The sequence below is a fragment of the Sciurus vulgaris genome, assembly GCF_902686455.1.
Source record: "Sciurus vulgaris genome assembly, chromosome: 5".
Lineage (NCBI taxonomy): Eukaryota > Metazoa > Chordata > Mammalia > Rodentia > Sciuridae > Sciurus > Sciurus vulgaris.
In genome coordinates, this window is record NC_136465.1 from 174038803 (window position 1) to 174064959 (window position 26157).

Genomic DNA, 26157 nt, shown 5'->3' on the forward strand with positions numbered 1-26157 from the left:
CATCTGGGGGCATCTGCCCACTTCACCTTTACACTAAGCCAGTTTTATGGTAAAGAAGGTTCTTGGGCCAAGTAACACAGCAGCCCAGCTTGAGTCAGTCCCATCTGCAAATCACAGGCCCACTCAAGGCAGCCTGAATACCAGGCCTGTCCTCACCCCTACCCCCAGAGCCACAGGGCTCTGACTGGGAACACAGCAGGAAGGGGGCTTCCCTTTGTGGTTATCAAGTACTCTTGACTGATAAAAACATAGAACTCTTCAAAAAAAATGTGATTAAAAACTTAACATGTAAACTTACTTTTGCAATAAGAAACATTGGAGAGAGAAATAGTCTAATTAAAAATTTGAGATGGGAAGGGGGGCTAGGATAGACATGATATTTCTCAACTTTATCAAAGGGTTTGAGCTTTGAGTCAAGTACTAGGGTTTTTAATTCAAAATTAATTTTTAATTAATTTGGGAAAAGAACAAAATTTGGGGAGGATTATTATGGAGGAAAGAAGGGTAAATAGACAATAAACTGGGGATGGTTGGGAGGGAAGACACCAGAGGACACTCCTGGAGTATGTAAAATATCTCTGTTTTTTAGTTGTAGACAGACACAATATCTTTATTTTATTTATTTAGTTTTTGAATGTAGTGCTGAGGATCGAACCCAGTGCCTCACACATGCTAGGCAAGTACTTTACCACTGAGCCACAACTCCAGCCCTGGGGTATTTTTGATTCTGTTCAAAATGCAATTTTGGAAAGCAGTGAAGGATTTTGTAGCAATCAGCCACAGAGCAGAAAACCAGGTACTTACTGCATCCAACCAATATCCATAGAACTAAAGCTGAAAGGCAGCAGGCTGAAGTTAGCTTTGGAAGCGAGACCCAGAATTGCTGTCTGGCTTGTCCACGATTCCACATCACGGCACTCAAGAGCCTGACAACCCCTGGCCAAGCCCGGCTTCACTCTGATGCTGGTTTCAGAAGGATGGCTTCACCCACACACTCATGTCGCCTGGGGACCACAGAGGCCAGACAGCATCCTGGTGGGAGGGTGGGGAGGGAATAACAATTGCCACCAAGGTCCCATGATAGACTAAGAAGCATGGCTTATCAGGAAGGCCTGAGACAAGTCTGCAGGGCTGCCGGCTTTCAGTGCCCACCCCACCTGCCATCTCAGGATTCATCTAGGATCCTGCCTCTTCTCCCCTCTGCTTGGAAGACCAGAGAAACTCAGGCTGCAGGTTTTGGCACTTCCAATTGGAGAACAGGCTTCAAGCTCTGCAGATGGTATAAAGCTTCAATTATGCATGCCACATGCACACTCGTGTGCCTTGAAGGCACATGTGCGTGACACAACATGCCACAACCCCTTGAGGCACAGAAGTTCACACATGAATGCACAATGCCATTCATGTCCCGGAACCTGCCACACATGGTTATCTTTTCTGCTGAGCTGCCTGGGGTGCTGGTCTTGCCTACCATCCTTTCCTCCTGAGCCCTCGGGTCCCAGCCCAGGATGGTTTCCAGGGTGTGTTCTTCTCTCCCCTGTGCCTGAGGTTCCAGGACTCCTCTGCTCCGCCCTAGTGTCGCGCAGGTTCGATGTGGGCATGCTCCATGCGGGCGTGGAGCTCTGCTCACCGTTCTCATCTGGCAGCCCTGGTTATGGCTCCCAGCCTGGGGGAGAACTTCCCTTTGCAAAGTTAGATAACAGGCCGGGTTCTCTGTCAGAGGATTGGCGCTGTGGCTCCACGTGCTGCAGCTGGCACAGGGCCAGGTCCACCCTGCCAAGCAGCGGGAAGGGAAGGCCTGGCTGCAGCCGGAGCTGGCAGGTGGCCGAGCTGGGGGTGGACGGGCGGGCCAGGGCTGGTGCTGCCCATTGGCTGCCTCAGGCTCCCACCCCGCCTGCCTCCCTAGCCTGAGGCTCTCCCCCAGCCAGCCCCAGCCTCTCCAGCTGCTTCTAAACTCCCGGAGCAAGAACCTCCTGCTGGGCCATGTCTAGCTGCGACCGGATCGGAGTGGCCCCTGCCATGGACATGCCTGAGGTCCTCAAGTCCCTGCTGGAGCACTCTCTGCCTTGGCCAGAGAAGAGGACAGGTAGGAGCACGGAAGGTCTGTGTTGGCAGGCTGCCCAAGTGCCCAAGGGGTGGGGTCAGGCACAGGGACAGTGGCAGGACAGAATAGGGAGGGCCCCCAGCAGGGGTCTGCCACTGGACCTGTTCTGGGCAGAAGATGGGGTGTGGTGCAGAGGCGGCTCTGGGGAGGTGCACGGCTGCCACTCCAACCCTGGGGTTACCCACAAGGCCTGGTGGTTTGGAGAGCTGCTGTGGCCAGTGTGCAGCCACTGACAGGTGCTGTGTTCACGTGGGACAAGGACAGGATGAGAGTGTCCTGGTGAAAGAATCCAGCTGATGTTGACTGCTTCTTAAGCTCCCTCCCCCTGCCCATCAGGGATGGGCAGAGGAGTGGCAGAGATGGTTGATTTGGGCAGTAAGAGCCGTGTGTGGAGAAGAGGCTCCGCTCGCTGGAGGGCTGAACTCAAGGATGGGATGGAAGCTGTTATGTAACAGGACCACAAGGCTGAAAGCCCCGCGTTCCTAGGATACCACAGGCAAACATGGGGTGAATGGAGGAGGGTGTGGAGCCGAGGCAGCTCTGGCAGCCAGCACCAGGTGTCTTGAAATCCTGCTTGGGAAACCCGAAAGCCCAGTGCTCAGAATTGGGGAGAACCGGGGACAACCTGCTTCAGGGTGCTCCTTCTTGATAAGTGTTTCTCAAAATCTCTTCAGTTCCAAGACATCAGAGGCTCATTGCTCAGCTGTCTCATTACCTCTCATTACCTCAATCGGATTTTTGGTGTTTTTTTTTTGTTTGTTTTTTGTTTTTGTTTTTGCGATGCTAGGGATAGAACCCAGGGCTTCATACCTGCTAAACACATGGTCTACCACTGAGCTACACACTGAGACCCTCCTCCATTGCCTTTAGAGGAGCCCAGCTGATTTAGGAGCCCAGAGTGTCCTCACAGGAGAATTTCCCAGGGCTCTTCCTCATCTGGCTGTGCTGGCACCTGATTTCTCTCACCACCCAGGTTGTCCCGTAAGACTTTCTGCACGGCTCTTAACCAGCCCCTAAACTTTGGAGCCAGAGGACAGTCCCTGGCCTCCTCTTACTGCTCTAGGGTCAGGCATAGGCTTTAGTTAAGGAGGGATTACAGCTCTGTTCCTGGGGAGACACTGAGGGAGGAGGGTGGCCTGAGTTCTTGACAGGGTTCCCTGAGGGCACTCTCATGGACCTTTGAGCTCAGGCCACAGCCTGTGGTTTCAAATATTGGATTTTTTTTCAGGCCTCAAGGTGGGCATTGCAGAAGGAGTACCAGCTGCTTACTAGGAACCCAACTCCTCAGGGAAAGCCCCTGCAGCTCAGTCCAATGGAGCCCCAGCTGGAGTCCACACCACAAACAGGCCACCGCCGACTTTTTGCCATCTCTGGATGGCCTGTGTGGAAACCGGGAAAGCTTTCCAAAAGTTAAGGCAAAACGTACCCTTTTTGGTCCAGGCAGAAGGAAGGTAGCATAGCTCCCCTCTGGCCCTACCCAGGTATCTGTCCCAGAATGCCTTGCTACACTGCATGGGACAGCTCCCAGCTGGTCCGAGAAGGTGACTCAGGGTGCTGTTCCTCAGATGAGGATAGCAAGGCCTTTTAAGTGTGGCAGCAGCTGCTGACTGCTGGCTCTGAGCCGGTCTGCAGAGCCTGGCAACAGCTGAAGAGTCCCTAACCCTCACTGTGGAGGGCAGTCAGGGCCCAGCGTTTAGGTAGAACTTTGCCAAGGGCTAATAAGCTCTGGCTAAGGAATAGTCAGGTATGGTAGGATAGGCCTGAGGGCCAGAGTCTCGGGTCACCTCCTGTCACTTGATGGGACACCTCAATGAGAGAGCACAAGGTGCCATAGGACAACTGCCTGTGGCCAACTGGAGAGATACAATGAGGGGAAGCAGGTAGAAGAGACAAAGGTGTCGCAAAGCCCCACCCACTCACATTACTGTCCCACCCTACAATCACTACTTTCCAAAGTTCCCAGACTCTCCAAACCATTTATAAAAATGGTCTACCTGAAAAAGTTGATGAGAATACACCCACCACACTGAAATCAAGTCTAAGTAGTCTCATGGGTCCTTGAAAGGCTCTGGTCAAAGCATCCCCATTTCCCACCACTCCGGCTTTGACCTCAGTGGGAGGTCATAGCTGCTTCTGTGTGAAAGGGGATGGTTTCTCCTGGGAGACTGTTCAAAGAGTCCCATCTTCTCTTTCTCCCACCGAGTGACGGCAGCACAGTTAGGTCAGAGGCAGAGTATATCTCCAGAGGGAGAGGTTTCAGAGGAAAGTCACGCGGTGTGAGAAATTCCAGGTGTGTCCTAGCAAAACTGCTCTCCCCGCAGACTCACTGTTTTCTAGTTCAAAGACAATCCCTGAGACTCACGTGGGGGCGCCCTCCCTCTTGCTGCTCCTGGGCCTCCCACTACTGCCTGTGAAGCCCTCTGCCTCTCTCACATCCTGCAGACTTTCTCTGCTAGCCTGACTGATCTGAGACTCCCTTGGTTTCCTGGAGGCCCTTCCTCTGGACCACCAGTTCAAATAGTTTCCCTACAGACAGAGAAGCACATGCCGAGCAAAAGGGTGGATCCATACCCCAAACCCTGACTCAGTTTTCCTTTCCTGGTCGCTGGACCCTGAGCCCTAATGACTCTTCTTCCTGCCTCTGCTCCTACTTTCTCCCAAGGAGCCTCTTCCAAGAGTGATTCTGTTTCAGATGCTCGCTCCTTTCTTCTTCAGCTTCTGGAAAGACCCTGAGACCTGAGACTCTACACCATATCCTTATCTCTTTGCACCCGGCCTTCTCTCAAGCCCTGGAGCCTTGGCTGTGCTCAGAGGCATCCTTGCCCATCTTCTTACCTTTTCCATTTACTCGGTCCTCCTTTTTAGAGAGCTGTGAATCATGAAAACATGCTTTAAGGTTAAACGAGATCTTGAGCTGAGCAGGCAAGGTCCCCACCCCAGGGCACTCTTAAAGCATGGTTATTTCGGGGCAAAGCAGCGAGATCCCAGAGAGACAGCAGAGTGCTTTCATTGACAGGACTGCTGCCCACTGACTGGGAGGACTTGCCTTCCTCTCTCCATCCCCTTTCTTCAAAATGGGGAAAAGAATACCCGTGTCACAGTCTTACTGCCAGGACTAAATAAGTTGTCCCACATGAAAGTGATATAAACTGTGAAATGCCATGCTGTTTTCTCTGAAAGGTGAAGAGCAGCTGGGCCTGGCAGTTCCTTCCACCTCTATCACATTTGCAATCTGACCCTCCCTCCCTTCTTCCACCTTCCTTTAAAGACCTGGGTGTTACAAGTTTGTCCACATACACAGGGCTGTCTCCTTGGAAATGCATGCTGAGGCTCTGAGGACATGGTGCCATTGGCCTTGCACCAAACGGGACAGCCCAGCTGTGGATAAGAGGAAGAGTAACAGGAGGACTTGCTGGGACAGAGGGGGGGGTGCAGGGGAGAGGACCTTGGTATGGTTCTATGGGTGGCTGAAGTAAATGTACTCAGTGTGCCCCAGGTGGCCCTGAGCTTGGCCTTATTAGAGGTCCATCCCTCAATCCCTACAGCTGGGGAAACCAGGGCAAAACTGAAAAAGTATGGAGTTTGCTTTCAGGGAGAAGGAAATGGGTTAGGATCTTCTGTGTGCTGATGTGTTGACCTTTTAATCCTCACTTCAACCTTCTAAACAATATATTTTCTCATTCTGAAAATTAACTCAGAGAGATTGACCACCTTCGGGGCCAGTAGGAGACCAGTCCTTTTTTTAATATATTTTTTTTCAGTGCTGGAGATGGAACCCAGGGCCTCATGCACATTAGGCAAACACTCTACCACTAAACTGCACTCCCAGGACAGCGGGTTGGCCTCTTTTCTTCCCTCCTACCTTAGAACTCTCTCTTCTGCCTGCCCCCTCACCAATCAGAAATGTGAGAAACTACTCTCCACCAAGTGCCAGACACTGATGGCAGTGTCAATCAGTGTCCCTTCCAGGTGGCTTTGCATTGAACTGGACCCAATGCTAGGCTGCTGAAAGAATGACCCCTAGTCTGTCAGTCATGTGCCAGGAATTGCGCTATGTGCTTCTGTCACTCTGCAAGGGAATGAGTTTGATTATTCATTCTATGGATGAGAAGATGGATGCTTGGAGATGGGAAGGACACACAGTTGTCAAGGGGGTCAAGTCCAGTTCCTCCCACTTCCAGGTTGGTGTCTGCCCATAGGATTCCCTGGTTTCTGAAGCCATGTCTCAGGGCAGTACCTCTTGGTCATTTGGTCATTTGTCATTTGCTTTTTGAGCATTTGCTTCACTTGTGGCCCTGGCATGAATGAGACAAACATTGTCCTTGCTCAACAATGTTTGTGATCTAGTGGGGAGAAACAGTCAAAAAATAGCAACCTGTGTGAGGCGGGGGGCCCTCTGAGGGGTGACATTTAAGCTAAGGCCTGGAAGGGAAGGAAGAACCTGCTACATAAGAAACTTTCAGCTGCAGGAACAGCATCTGCCGAGGTCCTTTCCTGGGGCAAGAGACTAAATTATGTCTAAGGACTAAAAGGGGAAGGACAGCAAGGGGGAGAGAAGTACAAGGTGGGTTGGAGAGACCCAAAAGATGAGAGCCTACAAAGCCTTTAAGGTCCTACAAGTAAGACTGATAGGTCCCTGTGTTTAAGAGCCACTCACCCCCACTCTTCCTGGAGAAATGGCTGATGGGAGGCATAAGCTATCCTCAGAACAATCCAAGATGGAATTATGGTAAAAGTTAATGTTAAGTGACCACTTGCTTATACACCATGACTGTCCTCAGCATTGTGCCTGAACTGATTCCTTTACTTCTTACACTTAGGCACAGAAAGGTTAAGCCGCCCAAGGTCACACAGGAAATAATCCAAGTAGGAATCAGACCCAGGTGGTCACGCTCTGAAGCCTTCACCCTACCACTGTACCACCAACAGCTTTGGCTGGAGAAACCAGGGCTGACGCGTGGTGGTTGCTGAGAGGCAGCAGAGGCTGGAGGTAAGGGCTTTTCTTAGGAAAGAGCACTCCTGGGGCAGTTCCATCTGTAATCTGCACAAAACGCAAGCCAAAGGGGAAACAAGTCCTCTTGAGAGTACAGAAGAGATGGCCAAGAATTTTTATAACAGCCTCCACCCACCACTTCTTCCCTAGAACACATGAACCCCAGAGCCCAGAGCTATACAGTCACAGGTATGCAGTGCAGGCCAGAAAGAGTTGCTGGCAAGGCAGATACTGGAGGACTTACTGTGAAGATAGCTTACATTTGCTACTCCAGGTTCCATTGTGAATCAGAAATAATGACTGTTATTTAATGTTAATAATGCTCCAAATGTATGGAACTTGGTTCTGAAAGGCTTTGTTAACCCTCCTACCAGTACCAACCACAGCAAGCAAGCCAATAAATATTTACTAAGTTACTACCCTGAACAAGACAGTGTGCTTGCCTGCTTTTAGTACTGGCAAGGGACACAGATGGTTGGGCTTTGTTAGAGCTCAGTGGAAGCCTATCATTCTCCTCTTCTTACACATTCCAGGCTTTGATCCCATTTGTCAGTCCTACTAGATTGCTGACTATATGATGACCAAAAAGATCATCTGGCGTTTGGCCAAAGGCTTCCATGCTAATAATAATCACTTGTTTTTACAACTGCTCAATTGAGCAAACTTTTTAACTTAGGATGGTTAGCAGGTTTCTGGAACAGTGAAGAACAGAATTCAGAGCCAGTTCAGCTCTGGAAGACAGATACTTCTCATCCTGTTTTGGCTCTAGCTTCGATTCTATAACCCACCCTTGGGTTGCCACCCCCAAATTATAACCCAACACAACCTGACTGGAAGGAAAGGGTGGGTACCCACCCACACCCTCCCATTTATTACTGTTCTAGGTGGGCTCTGAACACTGTCTATCACAGTCACCCTGTGAGGGACCATTTCCATCTCTGTTTCCAAGAGGAAAATAACTGAAACATAGGAGTCATCTGCCCAAGACTATATAGCTGCTCAGTGGCTAAGGGGAGTCATTCCTCAGGCCTGCCTCCCAAGTTACCAATATCACCATTGCCTGAGGACCTGCATTTCCTGAAAACCTATTACTACAGAAGGTACCACTCATTCCTTGAAAGTCCTAACTAGGTAATAATGTTCTTTTCATTGAGTTTATTTCTTCATAGGGCTCATGAACATTATGGAAATTGGCTAATTCTCACATTTATTTCTCCACTAAGAGAAGGTGTAAGACTACGGAGTTATTCCCACACTACTGACAAATGTAAAGAGAGGTAGTGGTTCCTCTGGGGTCAGTTGAAGAATGAAGACAAGAAAGTAGCAGCTCACTTCCAGGATGGTGCTGTTGAATGCTGCCTATCAGCTTGAAGCTGACCTACTACTCGTTGCATTGGGGCACTGGGGGAACATGCTTGTATTGCACCTGTTTTTGGGTGTGTGTGTGTGTGTGTGTGTGTGTGTGTGTGTGTGTGTGTGTGTGTTTAGTACTGGGGATGGAAACTATAGGCTCATGCATACTAGGCAAGTGCTCTACCACTGAGCTACATCCTCAGGCCTGTACCTACAGAAATTTTCACATACCATTCACCCTATGTTACCCAAGGGGAAAACCTCTACCTGGGAAGTGACAGTATATGAACAGAGGATGATTTAAAACTAAGTTTGGGAGTTCCAACCTGTTAGCTTCATGTCTGTCTTCCTTGTGTTCACTTGCCTGTTAGGTTAGTTGCTCCAAGTTAGCCAACAGATTATAAGTAGGCATTATCCAATTTGGATAACTATGACTTAAAAAAAAAAAATATTTACTCCCTTTTATTTTATTATTGTTATTATTTTTTTGAGATGGGGTCTTGCTAGATTGCCCAGGCTGGCCTCAAACTCACAATGCTCCTGCCTCAGCCCCTCAAGTAACTGGGATTACAGGTGCACACCACTGCATCCAGCTTTAACTTTCCACTCATTTCACTAATCCTCCTCTACTATGTTGAGAATTGTTTTTCCCTCTCAATGTCATAATAGCCATGAAAGTATGTATGTTTAACTCTAATCCAGCAAATTCCTCCATGGCTAAACTTTTCTTTTAAACCTTCATTATATTGTTCAAATCAATTTTCTTGGAATGCCCTTTGAAGTGTGTTTCTTAAAGAGCCCTAAGTCAGTTTCTCTTATAGAGAGTTTAGCCACATTGAGAATTCCTGCTAACAAAAAATTTTACAACATACAGGATTCCTGTACACAATTTACTATTTCCCCAACGGATTTGTACCCATCAGTTTTAGTAAAACTATGAAAACTATCATTTGTTGCAGGCTTGCAACTGTACATTTACATACATTGGCTCATGGAAACACTTTAAGGTAGGCCCTGCCCTACTCCATTTAGGTATCAGGAGCCCAGAAAGGTGAAGCGATTAGCTGGAGGAATCAGGTTCAGAAAGTGATCTAACTCTAATCAAACTGACTATAAGAACCTGAACTGTGAAGTCAGACTCCCGTCATCCTGTCCCTACCACTACCAAGTCCTTCAAATTTCTTGCTTTCTTTCTAGGACTGCTCAGCTATTCAACTTTTTCCCCTTTCAACTCTCAGGGAAATTCTGATTCCATCAGCTCTCATCCAGCAGTGCTGCATTCCTGCGTCTGCCCCAGGAACCAAGGACTACCATTCTGTTACCCAGCCCCTCCCACGGGAAGCCTGGAGCCTTTGCAGGGACACAAGATGAACAAGCCAAAGTCCCTGCCCACCCCCTGGGTGTTTAAACTGCGAGAGGCTAGTATTGTTTGGGTTTGAAGCAGAGTAGGGCTTGTACTCAGAGGTACAAAGTACTGAGAGCTATCTAGGAGCAGCTTCCTGTAACGGCCACATCCGTGCGCTCCTGCCCGTTTTGCATGTTTCCTGAGGAACTCCCAGGGTATGTTTATATTTTAAGAGTGGGTGGTTCTCCCACAAAATGTGGGATCAGTACCTACATAAAGGGCTTTTTTTTTTTTTTTTTTTTTTCATTGTACGACAAAAGTAGGGAAAATCTTGGAAAGAGAATTCAGAGCTGTTTGGATCTGTAGATACTCTCTAGACCAACCTCCTAATTTCATGGTTGAGAAAACAGGCTCGAGTGGAGCCACTGGACTTTCCCAAGGTCACAAGCTAGCGGGGGGAGGACGGAAGTGTGCACCCGGGCCCTGACTCTGGACTGGGCCTCAAGAATGCTCTCTCCACGCTAGTGTTTATCTGGCAGCCACGCCCGCTCCAGAAGCCGGGATCTTGGGCAACCCGACACTCGTTTCAGCGGCTGCTAAGCCTGCTTCGGTCGTCCCTACCGCCTGGAACCGCAGGCCTCCTGCCCTCGGCCAACCTCCGGGTCGCGTGGGAGGAGGACTGCTGGCTCGGCTTTGCGTCCCAGTCCCACGACCCAGGGCAGAGTCCCCGGAACATTAAGGCCCGCCCCGCGCCTCCGCCCCGCCGCAGCCCGCACGTGCGGCGCCTCGTGCACCACCGCCGGCCCCGCCCTCCGACCCTCATTGGCTGCTCAGCGCCCTCCCCCCCACACGGCCAGGCTCGGCTGCGGCTCCACGTGACCCGCAGGCCCGCAGGTGCGCTTCCAGCCCCACCTTCCTCCTGTGTGCGTCCGGGAGGTTGCGAAAGTGGGAAGAGAGGGAAAAAACGATGCGGTGGCCTGGGAGAAGAGGGCGCCACTGGCAGCGGGGAACCGGCGGCCTCCAAATAAGGCCTACAACACAGCCTCCAGCAGGCCCCAACCAGGGACCCCGAGCGGGCGGGCGCACCTCACCTGGCCCCGCACGTGTCTCTCTCGCCCTAGCCGCCCGGCCAATCCCGGCCCGCGAGGCCGCGCCCACCCCCTCGCAGAGCGCACCAATCCAAAGCCTCCGGCCGGGCCTGCTGGCCTGGCCTCATGAATAATGAATACGCCGGAGCCGGTCCGCGGGCGGGGCAGGAATGAGGGAGGCGGGGGTGCGGCGGCGCGCCTGCGCAGGAGCCGCCCGTGTCGGCAGCTGCGGCGGGTCGCGCGGCTCCGGCCCATTTCGGGGGGCGGGCGGACGGGGGAGGTGAGGCGCGCGAGCAGGGCGCAGGGCACGATGTCCGACACGGGCGGCGGGAAGAAGCCGCCTGTGGAGCCGCAGGCGGGGCCGGGCCCGGGGCGCGCAGCTGGGGAACGGGGCCTGCCGGGCTCCTTCCCTCTGGTCCTGAAGAAGCTGATGGAGAACCCCCCGCGCGAGGCGCGCCTTGGTGAGGGGGGGCATTGCGCGTGCCTGGGGGCGGGGCTTCTGCAGGGGCGGGGCCTCGTGGGGGCGGGGCTGGAGAAGTCGGAGGTCGGGGTGAAGTGGTCCAGCGGAGGGGGATGGGGGCTGGAGATGACGGGCCTGCAGGACGAGGCCGGGGATTGGGGAGGGAGCACAGAGGGCGAGCGGCGAGGCTGGGTCAGGTGGGGCTCAGCGGGAAAGGGTCAGAAGAGAGGGTGGCATGCGGGCGTGAAGAGGAGTTTGTGTAGGGGTTACCGAGGAGACTGAGGGGGTTCGGAGCAACCATTTACATGGCGCTCCAGGGCGCCTCCCCTGGGGCCGCCTGCATCAGAATACCCGGAACGCTGGCCTAAAATGCCAATTCCTGGGCCCCACCCAGTTTGCGGATCCTGGATAGGACTCTGCATTTTAGGGAGCACCCCCCCATACATTTGTGGTTTCATAGCCCACCAAAGTTTGAGGAGCATTGGACTGCTAAGCAGATTGTCTTTGCATATGGCCTGTCCCTTTCTGGGGGAGTCTTCCTTCCAGGGGGTGAGTATCCCAGCTACTGAATTCACACTGGAGCTTTTCTAATAGGTATCTATGGGCTGCTGCTGAGGTGCAGGTGGGGGAGGCGTATGGGGCCAGGCATGGGGGCACCTTCTAGGGGACCCGCTTTGGGCGAGACAGGGGTGGGATGAGGTCAGAATGAGGTCATTGAGGTCCTCATTTGGGTGACCATAGGCTTTGGAACCACAAAGGCAGGATACCACAATAAAGCTTCCCTTTATTGCCCAGGTCCCAGGGGCCTTTGTGAAAAGCAGATTTGGCCCTGGTTTTTTGCCTGGGAGATGAGCTTCAGCAGGAGTGCCACCTATGTGGGAGTATAGGTGCTCTAAGGTCTACTTTCATTCTGAGATCTTTGGATTGCTACACTGAGCCATCAGTGTAATTCAGGGATTTGGGAAGGGATGGGCCTTTTTGTAAATTGTCAGTCCTGGGGAATTTTCCTTTTAAAAATACCATTTCTCTTCCTTCCTGGATGTGGTCTGAGGCTCTCATTCCTATGGCTGTCACTGTTGGGTTATAAATAGCTTCAGCACATCAGGTGAAGCCAGGCTTTCTCCTTCTGCTTCAGGACCTCCTGTGCACAAACCTTTTTGTATGTTTTTAAGATGATGCTTTGTTCTAAATCTGGGACTGAGACAGGCTATGGTGACAGGTGTTCACATCTGGCAGTTTCTTGTTTAAGATTATCAGATAATAACCATCCCTAACAGTAATTCAGAGTGTTCACAGAGCATTTTGACATAATAATGTTTCATGTGGGCTTCCATAACAGCCCTGTAGGGTATTACTCTCATTTCACAGATGAGGAAAGTTGAGGTGCAGAAGGGTGGGAATGCTTTCTCAAGGCTTTATGGCTCTCAGTTTGTTCTTTCTATGATAATGAACACAACCATTGGTGTCAATACCTGTGACCTACTTGAGTGATGAACAAATCCTCTTTTAAAATTAAAACCACTTCTTTAAAAATAGTCTCAATTGCTTAGACGAGGCAAAACATGGAACCTACTGTTGCTTGTCCTTCAGTATGACTGCTTTTTTATCTCCTTCCTTCTCCTGCCTCCATTGATCCTAAGTGAACCCACCCAACAGAAGTCATTTCTGTCTAGAATATGGTGTCAGGATCTCAAGGGAGAAGAGCAGGGAAGCCATCTGGCCCACCCAGTCCACAAGGCCTTGACTTTTTACTTCCCACTTAGTTTGAAACCAAGTCCTGGTACAGAATACAGTTGCAGAAATTCAGATTAATTCATATTAGAAGCCATGACCAAGTTCTGTTTGCTACAAACTCCACCTTCTTAACTCACTAGGTATGTTCATTTTTATTGGACAAACAGTCTGCTTTTTGGCTGACTATGGTCTAGGAGTCCATGCATGACTGGTTTATTTCCAACATAATGGTATTTGATTTCTCCTTTTCACTTCTAAATCCAGAGTTCAGAGTTGTCTCTCTCAATTTTGAAAACCCATTATGAACTTGTCATGATTTTTTCTCCCACTTCACTGATTAGCCTCTCTGTCACTTTGATTTCCTTCCAGTCTTGTCACATTTCTCTCTTATCTTTTTTTCTTAACTGCTCTCTTGGATATCCAAATGTATATAACTTTTTAACTAAGATAATTAGGTGGAATGTGGTCCTCGCTAATTGATTGGTTTTACTTTATATAGGAGTAGTCTTCTTCAGCTACATGCTTCTCCTTCCAGAAAACCTGCCTTTAGTCTTTTCTGCTTATTCAGGAATAAAAGTCTCTTGAAATGGTTGCTCTGAAAAAGGTCCTGAAAAGAAAGCTCCAGATCCTCTCAATCCAGTCAACCTAAAGTGAATCTGTGAATTCAGTATTCTTCATTCAGTACACATCTTCCCATGGCCCACTGTCTGCCTACCTCTTAGTTGGCTACTGAGATCCAGACTGAACCAGACATAGCCCCTGCTCTCAGTGAGTTAATAATAATGAACACCTGCTGTATGCCAGGGACTTTATACAGATATTTTCAAATGTTTTCTCTAATCTTCACCAAAGAGGCTGCTTTATCCTTATTTACAGTGGAAGATACTGAGGCTCAAAGAGGTTAAGTAACATGGACAGAGTCACATATCACATACCTAATCGGTGGCAGCCCTGGGTTGCTGAGCAGCAGACGGGAGGAGATAGGACAGGAGAACACAAAAGTACTTGGCTTGAGTACCACAACCTTTTTCACATTAAGATATCAGAAAAAAGGCAAAAAAATCCTATATTCTTCCTCAAAGCCTCTCTCCAGCAGGGGCCATCCCCACAGCGTATTCTGCAATAACTCTGGGCCTACATCAGGTCCCAATGCGTGTGACTAGCATTCCAGAAAGACCAGGCATGGAAGGTGTGATGACATCTCTAAAGGAGACCAGCCAGCCTGATTCAAGCACCAGGTTGAAGCTGGAACACAGAGTGGGCCCTTGAAATGCATGGGATGGAATCAGACTGGAGAAAGATGTATCTGCTCTGAGGTTCACAGCCCACCTACTGGGTCTAAGTTACCCTCTTGTGTAGTGTCTCATCGAAAATTTTGTTTGCAGATAAGGAGAAGGGGAAGGAAAAGCTGGAGGAGGACGAGGCAGCAGCAGCCAGTACCATGGCTGTCTCAGCCTCCCTCATGCCACCTATCTGGGACAAGACCATCCCCTACGACGGCGAGTCTTTCCATCTGGAGTACATGGACCTGGACGAATTCCTGCTGGAGAATGGCATCCCTGCCAGCCCCACTCAACTGGCCCAGAACCTGTTGCTGCCTGTAGCTGAGCTAGAAGGAAAAGAGTCCGCCAGCTCTTCCACAGCATCCCCGCCATCCTCCTCCACTGCCATCTTTCAGCCTTCTGAAACCGTATCCAGCACAGGTTGGTGACGGGCCTTTGGGCAGGACCACCTGTCCTATCTAAGGAGTCCACTTCCCCCTTAGGGCTGCTGTGCCCACACACCCAGTGATCCCCTCCTCTGAGGGGAGATTCTGGTGGGCTGCAGTATGGAGAAACCCTCTGTTCCCCACATTGCCCCACCTTCCAGCAATGTCTCCCAAGGCTAGAGTCAATATAGTAGTCACATCAGCAGCAGTCAGAGATTTTCTGTTGGTTGATGTGCTGCAAATGATCAGGACAGTGAAGTCGGCCTTTCAGGTGTGAGGCTTTGCAGGAGAGAAATCCTGTTCTGCATATCCTTGATGCTGCTCTTTTACCCCCATTACCTGCACTTAGCCACAAATTATCAGGAAGCTCAGGGATTAACATTAATACCATTATCATCATCATTATCATTGTAAGTGCTAGCATTTTTCTTGCATTATTTTGTGCTGTGCCTTAATACAAAATCATCAAAAGAACCACATGAAATTAGTACTATTATCCCTGTTCTGCAGGTGAGGAAACTCATCTGTGAAACCCACTGAGGCACAGAGAAGTACCTTTCCCAGGTCACACAGTTGTTAGGTAGTGGAGGCAGCACTTGAGCCTAAGATGTATGTCTCCAATAGGCAGGTGGTACTTAGGTGGCACTGGTCCAAAGAAGGCATTCCTGCCACCTGTAAAACATCTTCAGAATATGCCCTTCATCCTCTGGTTTTCCCCCTATTTGGCCTCTATGGGTTTGTTTTTATGACCCTTTGACATGAACCTACCAGGGAAGACGTGCTCCAGTCTCAGTGGGCTCTGCAGAGTTTACTGCAGGCTCAGTTAGAGGTGTACAAGTTGATATCTCCTGGTATATCATCCAAGGAACCCATACCCGGGAAATTCTGATCCTCTTTTTTATTTTTTTTTTAAACTCTTTAGTATAGAAAATTTTTCAAACAAAATGATAAACATAAGGGGGTTGGAGATGTAGCTCAGTGGTAGATCATGTGCTTAGCATGTGCAAAAGCCAGGGGTTCAATCCCCTAGCACCAGAAAACAAAACAGCAAGAGACTGTAATAATGACCTTCCATGTAGCCATCCCCCAACTTAAGCAGTTGCTAATTAATAACCAGGTGTTTCCAATAAAATCAGATATTTTCTTTCATCCATAAATATTTTGACATGTATTTAAAGTATGAGGGTTTTTTTGGTTTGGTTTGGTTTGGTACTGGGGATTGAACCCAGGGGTGCTTAACCACTAAGCCACATCCCCAGCCCCTTTTTATGTTTTCTTTAGAAACAGAGTCTCACTCAGTTGTTGAGGCTAGCTTTGAACTTGCAATCCTCCTGCCTCAGCCTTGACAGTAGCTGGGTTTACAGGTATGTGCCACTGTGCTCAGCTATAAAAGTATGAGTTCTTTTTAAAAAATTTTTAAAATACCAGGTTTTTTGTTTGTTTGTTTTTTGTATTGGAACTTGAACCCAGAGGCACTTTACCACTGAACCATATCCCCAGCCCTTTTTTTTTTTTTCACTTTTGAGACAGGATCTCACTCAGTTGCTACAGGTGGCCTTGAACTTGCAATTCACAGGGAAAGGGGAATTCCTCAAAATCCTTGCCCCTAAGCCTTATTTTTTATGTACTCTTTGGAAAAGCGTCCCCTTTTGTTTCCTGCGAATCTATCCTGCCTTGTCCCTGAGACAAACACACCTCAGCATTTGGTTGCTGCTGCAGGCATCCAGATGTGGTGTCACTTGAATAGCATTTTTGTGTGGTGGATACCTTGACTGTCTTGCAAGTATGGCATTTGGCAGGTCCCCTGTATTCCTAAGTTACCACAAGGGTCCCTGCTTATTCACTCCTCTGATGCTTGGGCCTCTTTGTACTTAACCTCCTTTAGCAGGATACAGTGAGTTGATGTGTGTGATCATGTCACACCTCTGCTTAGAATTTCCAGTGGCTTCCCATCTCAAGAGAAAAGTCAAAATCAGCACCATTGATGCTTAGACCAAAAAATGTTTTGTTGTTATTGGGATGGAAGGAGGGACTTATATTTTAATTTTTGTATCCTTTGCACTGTTAAATATGCAGCAGCCTCCCTGGTTTCTGCACACTAGATGCCAGTAGCACCCTTCCAGTCGTTACGTGGCACGTGTCCCTTAGAAGAGAAAACCACCCCCTGGCTTTATTGTGATTAAAGACCCCACATTTTCTGTTTCATACACATCCTGTTACTCTTGTTCATTCACTCCAGCCATATCATCATCCCTGCCACTAATTTTTTTTAACATACTAGCCAAGCATCTACCTCAGGGCCTTTGTACTTGATATTCATGCTGAACTATTCTCCCAAATGTCTACATGATTCCCACATTTTTGTATGTATTTTAAAATGTTATCTTGTGTAGCCAGGCATGGTGGTGCATACCTGGAATCCCAGGTACTTGGGAGGCTGAGGTAGGAGGATCTCAAGTTTAAGGCCAACTAGGTAACTTAATGAGACACTGTCTTAAGATAAAAATTTTTTAAAGGAATGGGAATATAATTCAGTGGTATATCTCTTGCCTAGTGTGTGTGAGGCACTGAATTTGATCCCCAGTCCTGAAAAAATTATGTAATGTCAGTCATCCCCACTATAATAACATTCCATGAAGGTAGGGATTTTTTTTTTGCAGTGGTCGGTGGGTACCCAGGATTAAACTCAGGCACTCAACTACTGAACCATATCCCCAGCCCTATCTTTTGTATTTTATTTAGAGACAGGGTTTCACTGGTTGCTTAGGGCCTCGCTAAGTTGCGGAGACTGGCTTTGAACTGTCAATTCTTCCTGCCTCAGCCTTCCCAGCTGTTGGGATTATAAGCATGTACCATCGCATCTGGCGAAAGCAGGGATTTTATCTTCTTTAATATTTTTTTTTAGTTGTAGATGGACATAGTACCTTTATTTATTTATTTATTTTTTTTTTTTTGCGGTGCTGGGGTTTGAACCCAGGGCCTTGTGCTTACAAGGCAAGCACTCTACCAACTGAGCTATATCCCCAGCCCAGTACCTTTATTTTATTCATTTATTTATATGATGCTGAGGATCAAACCCAGTGCCTCACACATTCTAGGCGAGCATTCTTCTGCTGAGCCACAGTCCCAGCCACTGTTTTGTCTTTGCTAAGACAGCACCTGTTGACTGAATATCTTGTGCAGTCCTATCAATAGCATTGAACAAGTAGGCCAAAGGTTTAGTTTGTTTTCAAAAATATAACACTAAGCACGAGGCCCTGGGTTCAATCCCCAGTACCGCAAAAAAAGAAGAAAAAAAAAACACTTACCTCTAATAATACACAACCTTTGAACTCCAAAATTGCCTCTAATCCAGTATTCACTATAAAGTGGCAGCCAGATGGGGCAGGGAAGAACAAGCAGTCCGTCTTCTAGGTCAAGATTTACATTTTAGTTCAGTCACTGATCTGTGTGATTCTAGAAAAACCTTTGTATTTCCCTAAGCCTTAGTGTCCTCCTCTGTAGAGTTAGCACTCATTTTCCTTTCAGAGTTGTAAGATGAACATAGTGACTAATGTGTCTCAGGGACTCAAAAGTGGAACCCATGTCCATGTCCCTGGTCCATTGTAATTCACAGAGAAATTCAGCCATTTTTCATTACTTAGAACTTGAGACTCAGGAAGTTAAATGGGTATAATGATTTAATGTTTTGCTTAACTTCTGGGGGGAAAAAAAATAGAAAAAATCCCGTCTGTTCTGAAATCCTGTTTCCTTTGGAGCATTCTGTTCCTAAAGGGAAGAATTCTTGGACTGGGGTAACTCAGTGGTAGAATGTGTACTTAGCATGACTGAGACTCTGGTTTAATCCTCAGCACTGCAAAAAAAAAAAAAAAAGAAAAAAGAAAGAAAGAAAGAAAAGAAAACAAATGTCATGTTTGTGTTGTTGAATCGTATTGCATGCACCCTTCTCCCATCCAGCTTAGGAGCTGGTGCTCTCATGGTCTTCTTCCTCCTCAGTAGCAGTAGTTTGTGCAGCCTTGAGATTCCAGCAGATGTCTGGGTGGTTGACATGCATCTTCTCTGTCCTGTGAGCTATTTCCTGACACCTTCCTCTGTGTCATTCAGAATCTTCCCTGGAAAAGGAGAGGGAGACTCCCAGTCCCATCGACCCCAACTGTGTGGAGGTAGATGTGAACTTCAACCCTGATCCTGCTGACCTGGTCCTCTCCAGTGTGCCAGGTGGGGAGCTCTTCAACCCTCGGAAGCACAAGTTTGCAGAGGAAGACCTGAAACCCCAGCCCATGATCAAAAAGGCCAAGAAGGTCTTTGTCCCTGATGAGCAGAAGGTAACCTAGTGTCCTTTATCAGTAAAGGTGCAACAGTGGTTCGGGAATTGCGGATGGGCTTCGGGTATAGTTCGGTGGTAGAGTGCTTGCCTATCATGTATCAGGCCCTGGGTTCTATCCTTAGCACCATTAAATAAAATAAATAAATAAATAGAGGAAAAATTCGGGAAACTGTGTTTCCTCATATGCAGTTTTTATCTCAAGAACATATCCTCCTTGTGGACCCATGAGTTCAGTGCATAGAACCACATCTTGCAGCAGTTTGGTAGAAGAAAATTCAGTCAGGTGCTGTTTGGCTCCAGTGACTCCCTGTAATTTCTCTTTCCTTTTCATTGTCTCTGGGTGTGTCAGTGTCCTGCCTCTCTGGCTTTAGCCCATCCATTGGGCAAAAGCTCACTAGACTACTGGAACTGAAGTTGAACAAGAGTCCATTTGGAAGTACAAAAGACAGCTTGTATGTTGCCATTCCCAAGGATGAGCAGGCAGCTCTCAAGCTGATGGTTTCATGGGAACTAATGGGAAAAGGGAACTTTGCAGTTTTTCCATCCTCTCTTCTGAAAAACGCACAGGGAGGACTTTTCATCTGAGCTTGGAGTCAGGCAGACCTGGGTATAGGCCCTTCTTTACCACCTAGGACCCAGCTCTGCTTCAAGTTCCTTGTCTTTAAAATGGGAATAACTGTGCTTGCCTCTTAAAGAGGCTTCTAAGACTAATAATAATGGTGACGATACTGCTTAACACTTACATCACTTGTTGTAGGCCACGCATTGTTAGGAGCACTGTGTACATATTAACTCATTTAATCCTCAAACAACTCTGAGGTAGTTACTGTTGTTATCCCCACTGTAGAACTGAGACACTGAGAAGTTAAGGAATTTGTGTGATTCTACTGCTAATAATCTTGCATAGCCAAGATTCGAACTTGAGGGACTGGACCCTGGCTACAGTCCTTTAACCACAACTAAAACACTAAAATGTGTCTAAATGGTACTTGATGCTAAAGCAGCACTCCAAAACTACTGGCAATAGAGATTCCTTCCCTCTACCATGCAACCTGTCAGAGGACTTTGTTTCTCATTCTGCCCCTCTGAGGACAGGATAGTGCCCCTCAGTGTTTTCTTTGGCACATGCAGCTCCTTTCCCAGGGTCCCAGCTTTAGTTCTGGCTACCTCTATGAATTATAAGGAGAATATGGGTGGCAGGAGGGGAAGATTAGGTCCTCTGACAGGGAAGATGAGACCCACAGAGGCTACTCTCCCACAGGATGAAAAATACTGGACAAGACGCAAGAAGAACAATGTGGCAGCTAAACGGTCACGAGATGCCAGACGCCTGAAGGAAAACCAGATCACCATCCGTGCTGCCTTCCTGGAGAAGGAGAATACAGCCCTTCGGACGGAGGTAGCAGAGCTACGCAAGGAGGTGGGCAAGTGCAAGACCATCGTGTCCAAGTATGAGACCAAGTATGGGCCCTTGTAACCCGTGCCCCGCCCAGGCTGGGCATTGCCTGCCCCTTAGACCTCTGCCTGGGGGCTCCGTGAACCCCACACATGCGTGGAGACTTAGGACTCGTCCTGGGCGCATAGTGGTGCACCTGCTCCAGGAGCGTTCACGTCTCAGCTTCATTATAACATGGCCAGCGCACGTGGCAACTTCCCAGGGGGGCCAGCCTCCCACTGACAGGGAGCATGAGAGAATCTACGTGGATGGGTGAATCGGCCTAGTTTCTGTTCTTGGATGTCCTGGCTGAATCGGAAGGGGACTTCTGGAATACACATCTCCTTTCACAGGGCGCTCAGGCTTCCTTCGACTCTCCCTCGGTCTCCAGCCTGGGCTGCCGAGGGCTGCCTCTGCAGAATGAGTCATGATCATTGTCACCGTTACGTCTTCTCAGGTAGCCCGTGGATTTCCACTTGGTGTGTGTCTGTCATGCACCTCACCCTCCCCAGAAAGTCTGTGAGAAAGACCATTCCCATCTCCCTTGGAGGTAGAAGGGCATACTAGCTCCTCTGTTAGCGTATGCAGGGTGCCAGGCCACAGGAATGGTCTCTGCAGTCTGGGATGAGGTTGGGGCCTGGGGCCTGCAGCAGAAGTGCACTCAGCTGTTCTTAGTCCTCACACCCCTTTTCTCTTAGGGCTTTAAGGCTTGAGGACTGGATGCCAGGGAGGAGGCCCTGGGGACTGGCTCCATCTACTTGGTGTGGAGGAGACACCCTGGCAACTAGTCTTTGGGCCCTCATTGGGGGGAGAGGCCTTTTCACCTCCTCCTCCTCCAGGCCAGTCCTGGAGGCCACCTGACTCTCTTTTTGTTCCACTAGACAGGCCTCTGGGCCTGCTGTTTCTGTTCACTTGGTAACCATTGTCTTGGATTTAAAAGAATTCCCCCTCTCACCTGGGAAGCTTTACCTTCCTGGACCTAAGGTGTAGTTTCCGCATGGTGTTTAGAAAACTGGCCCCTATAGCACCTTACACTGTGGGCTTGAGAGCTGGGGCTTATTTCTTGTGAAGCTCCATTTTTTCCTTGCTCTGCTCACCAGTGTGGCCCAGGCCAGAGTCCACTCTCCCTGAGGGCAGAAGAGGTCCTCCCAGTTCTTGCGTCAGGATTCCTCCTGTGTGAGCTATCCAGAGGGCGTTAGCAGGGCAGAGCACCTAGCCAGGAATCACCAAGTACCAGTGCATTTCCCATGGGATGGCAGGCTCTTGGGACGTTTGCATGGACCTCAAGTCCCCTCAGTCTTGGGCCTAAGAGTTGGGCCACCTACACAAGCCTGACCATGGTGTGGAACCATTCTCGCAGCTATGACTTCCTCTGCCTCACAGCTGCTCCTTTCTCTTCTGTCTGCCTGGATTATCCTTTTGCTCTGCCCAGAAGATCAACTGAGGAAATTTGTGGAAACCTCTGCTCATTTGGGTCAGTTTGGGCACCCTCAAGATGGCTGTTTATTTGCTCAGGGCGGGCAACCTGTGTGAAGAGGAGACAGGTGACGGGTGCACTTTGTCATACTTAACACTGGCTTTATTTACAGTGGTGGCTCCACGTCCTGGGCCTGACCTCTAAAGACTTTCGAAACAGATGTTAAAACTGGGGAAGCCGTCTACTGGCTGTGGACTGCACCCAGGGGACCCTCTAGGGATCTGCACACCTGCCTCTTCGGGGGACTCGACAAAGGTCCCTGAGGCCAAAGGAGGTCTCCCCTCCCATAGGCCCCTGACATTTACTTTGTGGTTCTATAAAAACCATGTGCACACTTTCACTCTGTTGTGACCACACAGGGCAGTTGCATCCAGCATGTCAGTGTCCTGCCCGGGCAGCTCACCTGCCCGCCCGGCACTCTCCCTCTGGGCTGGCTGCTCACCCAGAGGGCAGTTCTTCATTTTGTTATTGATGGATGAGCCTTGAGCTGAAAAGCTCTTCATTTTCTTTGGCTAGAAAAGTGTAAGGTTTGTGTTTTTTCAGTTTTTTTTTTTTTTTTTTTTTTTTTTTTAAAGGATGGACACGTTATCTCTGGATGGTATCTATGTTCAGACCCCAGTTGGGTGGGGGCTTGATGGTTCTCTCCTCCTTCCCACCTGCTATCTGTGAAGTGTGCTCCTCTTCTTCCCTCCAAGCAGAGGATGACTGGTTCCTTCCCAAAGTGCTTACTTAGAAGGAATTTGGCTGTTGGACTCTTAGAAGAGCCCCTTAGAGTCAGGAGTCTGGCAGGAACAGAAAGAAGCATGACCAGAGGTTGACATTTTGGGGAAAGAAGTGCTTAGATAAGCTCACTTCCTCCCCTGGTCTGGGAACCAAGTCCCTACAGAAAGAAGGTTGGTCCCTGCCTTGTGGGTCTTAGAGATGGGGGCTCTCCTTAACTCCCTCCTGAGCCCTCTTCCTCTAGGGTCAGCAGCTGAAGACTGAGTCTCCCATGCTCAGCTCTTTGACATATTCTAGAGAACACCTTGGGGGGATTTAAAAAAAAAAAAAAAAAAAAAAAAAAAAAGCACAGGGTGCTAGAGAAGCTGACTTAAACTTGTCTTTCCATGGGTTCACCTTGGGCTGGGAAGTGTTGTCTACTTCCTGAGTGTCTTGTCTTCAGCTTCCTGGCCACCCCATTGCAACCTCAGAACAGACAAATCATGAATGAACTAGAATGTTGCAAGTATGTACATGTAAGAAATGTAGATCTAGATATAGAAAACATACATTTAGAGAGAGCTGGCAGCTTTGAGGAGGACCTAGGTAATGCTGACCTCTGTCAAAGGAAGAGCTTTCTTTGCCTGTCTGGCTTCTGCCAGTTGGGGAAGGCATTCAGTAGTGAACTTTAACTTGGGTCTGCACACCCTGCTGAGAGGTCTGCATGCTGTGCTGCAGACCCCGCCCCCCCAAGCAGGCAACTTCTGTAGTCCTCCAGCCTGAGGCAGGGTGGCCAGTGTGGGAGCCTATGGGAAAGACCCCTTGTGCTGGGCAGCTCTCCACATGGCCCTGGGAGTTTCACTCCCATGACACAAAGGGCCAAGGAGCTCCTGATTTTCATGGCAAAGCTCCCTCCCAGCTCCTTTAACAGCTGTTAATTAAGTGCAATAAATTTTTCTAGAAAATGGCAAAGATGACTTCCAGGTGGAGATTGCTATCTTTTGGTGTTGGGGATGCCAGAACACCACTTGGTCTTATTTTTCTAAGTGCATGTGATATGATAGAGTGTGTGGGGCTCTGCATCCTCCCCTGGGAGCTGGCATTCCAGCGGGCCCCTCTCTCTTTTACCTTTGTTGGGAGAAGGAAGCAAGGAGAAGATCCCTTCTTCCCAGCTGGAGAGGGCAGAACAGAGAGCAGCCCATTGGCCTTATGTGCGTGTGTGCGTGTGAGTGTGTCACTGTTGGTGGGCCAGAGTGATGTAGGGAGGGAAGCCGGGAATGTATCCTTTTCAAAACAAAATTAAATATTTTGAGACGAGAATTTTGCCATTGCCTTTGTTATTCCCACTCTTCCCTTGTTTCCTCTCTCTGCGTGTGGGCCTGGGAGACCTAGGAGACTGGGCCAGAACACTTACCTCATTAGAATCCCGTTCCTGACTGGGGTCATGGCTCAGTGGGGGAGCACTTGCATAGCATGTGTGAGGCCCGGGGTTCAGTTCTCAGCATTGCATATAAATAGATGAATAAAAATAAAGGTCCATCAACAATTTTTTAAAAATACATATATATAAAGAAATCCCATTCCTAGCATAACTTGTCACCAAGCAGATGCCCGTTGACTAGTACACCTAACCCCTGTGTGTCTTGTTTCCTCAGATGTCAAATGAAGGTAATCACTGCACTGTTTACTTTGAGGAAGGACATAGATCAAAAGTAATTTGAACAGATAAAGCTGTACAACTAATAGTCAGGGGACTGCTTATGATAAGTGTTCCCAAATACTTGATGGCAACTATTTAAAAAAAAAAGACCAGGCTAGGGAGATAGCTCAGTTGGTAGAGTGCTTGCCTTGCATGCACAGGGCCCTGGGTTCAATCCCCAGCACCCCCCAAAAAAAAGAAAAGAAAAAGGCTGGGCACAGTGGCACACCCCTATAATCCCAACATCTCAGGAAGCTGAGGCAGAAGAATCGCAAGTTCAAAGCCAGCCTGAGCAATTTAGTAAAGCCCTAAGCAACTTAGCAAGACCCTGTCTCAAAATAAATTAGAAGGGCTGGGGATGTGACTCAGTGGTTAAGCGCCCTTTTTGGTACCCAAAAAGTTAAAATTTAAAAAAATAATAAGCTGGAATTATTGGGTCCTGGTGAATCTGGGCAAATTTCTCCTTTGGGCAAATTTTCCATCTCAGTCATGACGCTTTCACAATTAAAAGTTTAGGGGCTGGGGGTATAGCTCAGTTGGTAGAGTACATGCCTTGCGAGCACAAGGCCCTGGGTTCAATCTGCAGCACTGCAAAAAAAAAAAAAAAAAAAAAAAGGTTTTTAACTAGGCACAGTGGCATACTTCTGTAATCCCAGCTACTCGGGATGCTAAAGCAAGAAGGTCCCAAATGCAGGGCTAGCCTTGACAACTTAAACTTGACTCCCCCGCACATACACCATTACACAGAGGGTACAGCTGCTTGCGGGGCACCATTGTTGTCATTGCCAATTGACTCAGCATTGGGGTCCCTCGGTCCCCTGCCCAGCCTGGCCTGAACTCCCCAGCTGCTTTGATCCAGAGAATGGTGGTGAATGGGGTGCATCACCCTTGGCAGTTCCTCCTCCCTCCCATCCCACCTCCTCTGCATCCCTTCTCCCTCCACTCCCATGCATGGAGTTAGCAATGCTTACTTCCTCACTAGGTCTGGAGCTGCCCTTTTACAACCCAGACTACTCCTGCATGGCCTTCCCACTCTGCATATTGTTGGGGCTCAGTCCCTGTGGTTTGAGGGATCAGGAACCATTTATAAGTTCGTAAAAGGTGAAAAATGTATTTGAATGGTAAGGTAGACTTTTTTAAATGGCCATTTTACAAGTTTAAGGAGGCTAAGAAAGGCAAAGTGATGTGTTCCAAATTATAGCAGCAGAACTAAAACTCAAACCCAGAGTGGGTGATGGGGTGACAAATCCCCAGAATAGTATCTCTGCCCTGGGATCAGGGCATTGTTGCACAACCTGTTAACCAGCTGCCCATCTCCTGACAAAATCCTTCATGCTGGCCTGGGATTGTCCTCACCCCAGTCCAACTCCCAGCACTGTTAGCATTTACTACTACTTCCCAGACCTGAGCTGGGTACTTGGAGGCATTGTCTCAGTTTTTAAATTTAACGGGGAAAGCGTTCATCCCATTATACACATGGGAAATCGAAGCTTAGAGATGCCCCACAGTTACTAAACGTTGTGTGTCAGCCCTGCCTCCTGCCCTCACAAGGTGCGCTGACAAGTAAGCATCAGAGAGAGTGGTGGATCACGGTAAATAACATGATGGAAAGACTGGGGAGGCGCTGGGGCTGAGGCTCAGTGGTAGAGTGCCTGCCTGGAGTGCATGGGGCACTGGGTTCGATCCTCAGCATCACTTAAACAAAATAGAGGTGTTGTGTCCATCTACAACTAAA

At 48.7% G+C, this 26157-nt stretch overlaps 1 protein-coding gene across 3 annotated transcripts; it reads left to right on the plus strand.

Moving 5' to 3' along the window:
• Positions 1 to 1885: 1885 nt before the first annotated feature.
• Positions 1886 to 22564, plus strand: TEF (TEF transcription factor, PAR bZIP family member). Of its 3 annotated transcripts, none has more exons than XM_079141200.1 (4): positions 1886 to 2086; positions 14463 to 14780; positions 18890 to 19110; positions 20374 to 22564. In XM_079141200.1, the coding sequence occupies exons 1-4, from the start codon at positions 1984 to 1986 to the stop codon at positions 20587 to 20589; spliced, it is 858 nt and encodes a 285-aa protein (XP_078997326.1). In that variant the 5' UTR covers positions 1886 to 1983; the 3' UTR covers positions 20590 to 22564. The 3 variants fall into 3 exon arrangements, with proteins under 3 accessions (XP_078997326.1, XP_078997325.1, XP_078997327.1); XM_079141199.1 differs by lacking the exon at positions 1886 to 2086 and adding an exon at positions 11102 to 11344; XM_079141201.1 differs by lacking the exon at positions 1886 to 2086 and adding an exon at positions 11760 to 11892.
• The last annotated feature ends 3593 nt before the right edge of the window (positions 22565 to 26157 follow it).

Excerpts from the sequence above, each read along its gene's own strand:
- TEF (XM_079141199.1), top strand. The coding sequence starts at position 11,194 with ATGTCCGACACGGGCGGCGGGAAGAAGCCGCCTGTGGAGCCGCAGGCG. Across the intron at positions 14,781-18,889 it reads TGAAACCGTATCCAGCACAG|AATCTTCCCTGGAAAAGGAG; the intron begins GTTGGTGACGGG and ends TGTGTCATTCAG. Across the intron at positions 19,111-20,373 it reads TTGTCCCTGATGAGCAGAAG|GATGAAAAATACTGGACAAG; the intron begins GTAACCTAGTGT and ends ACTCTCCCACAG.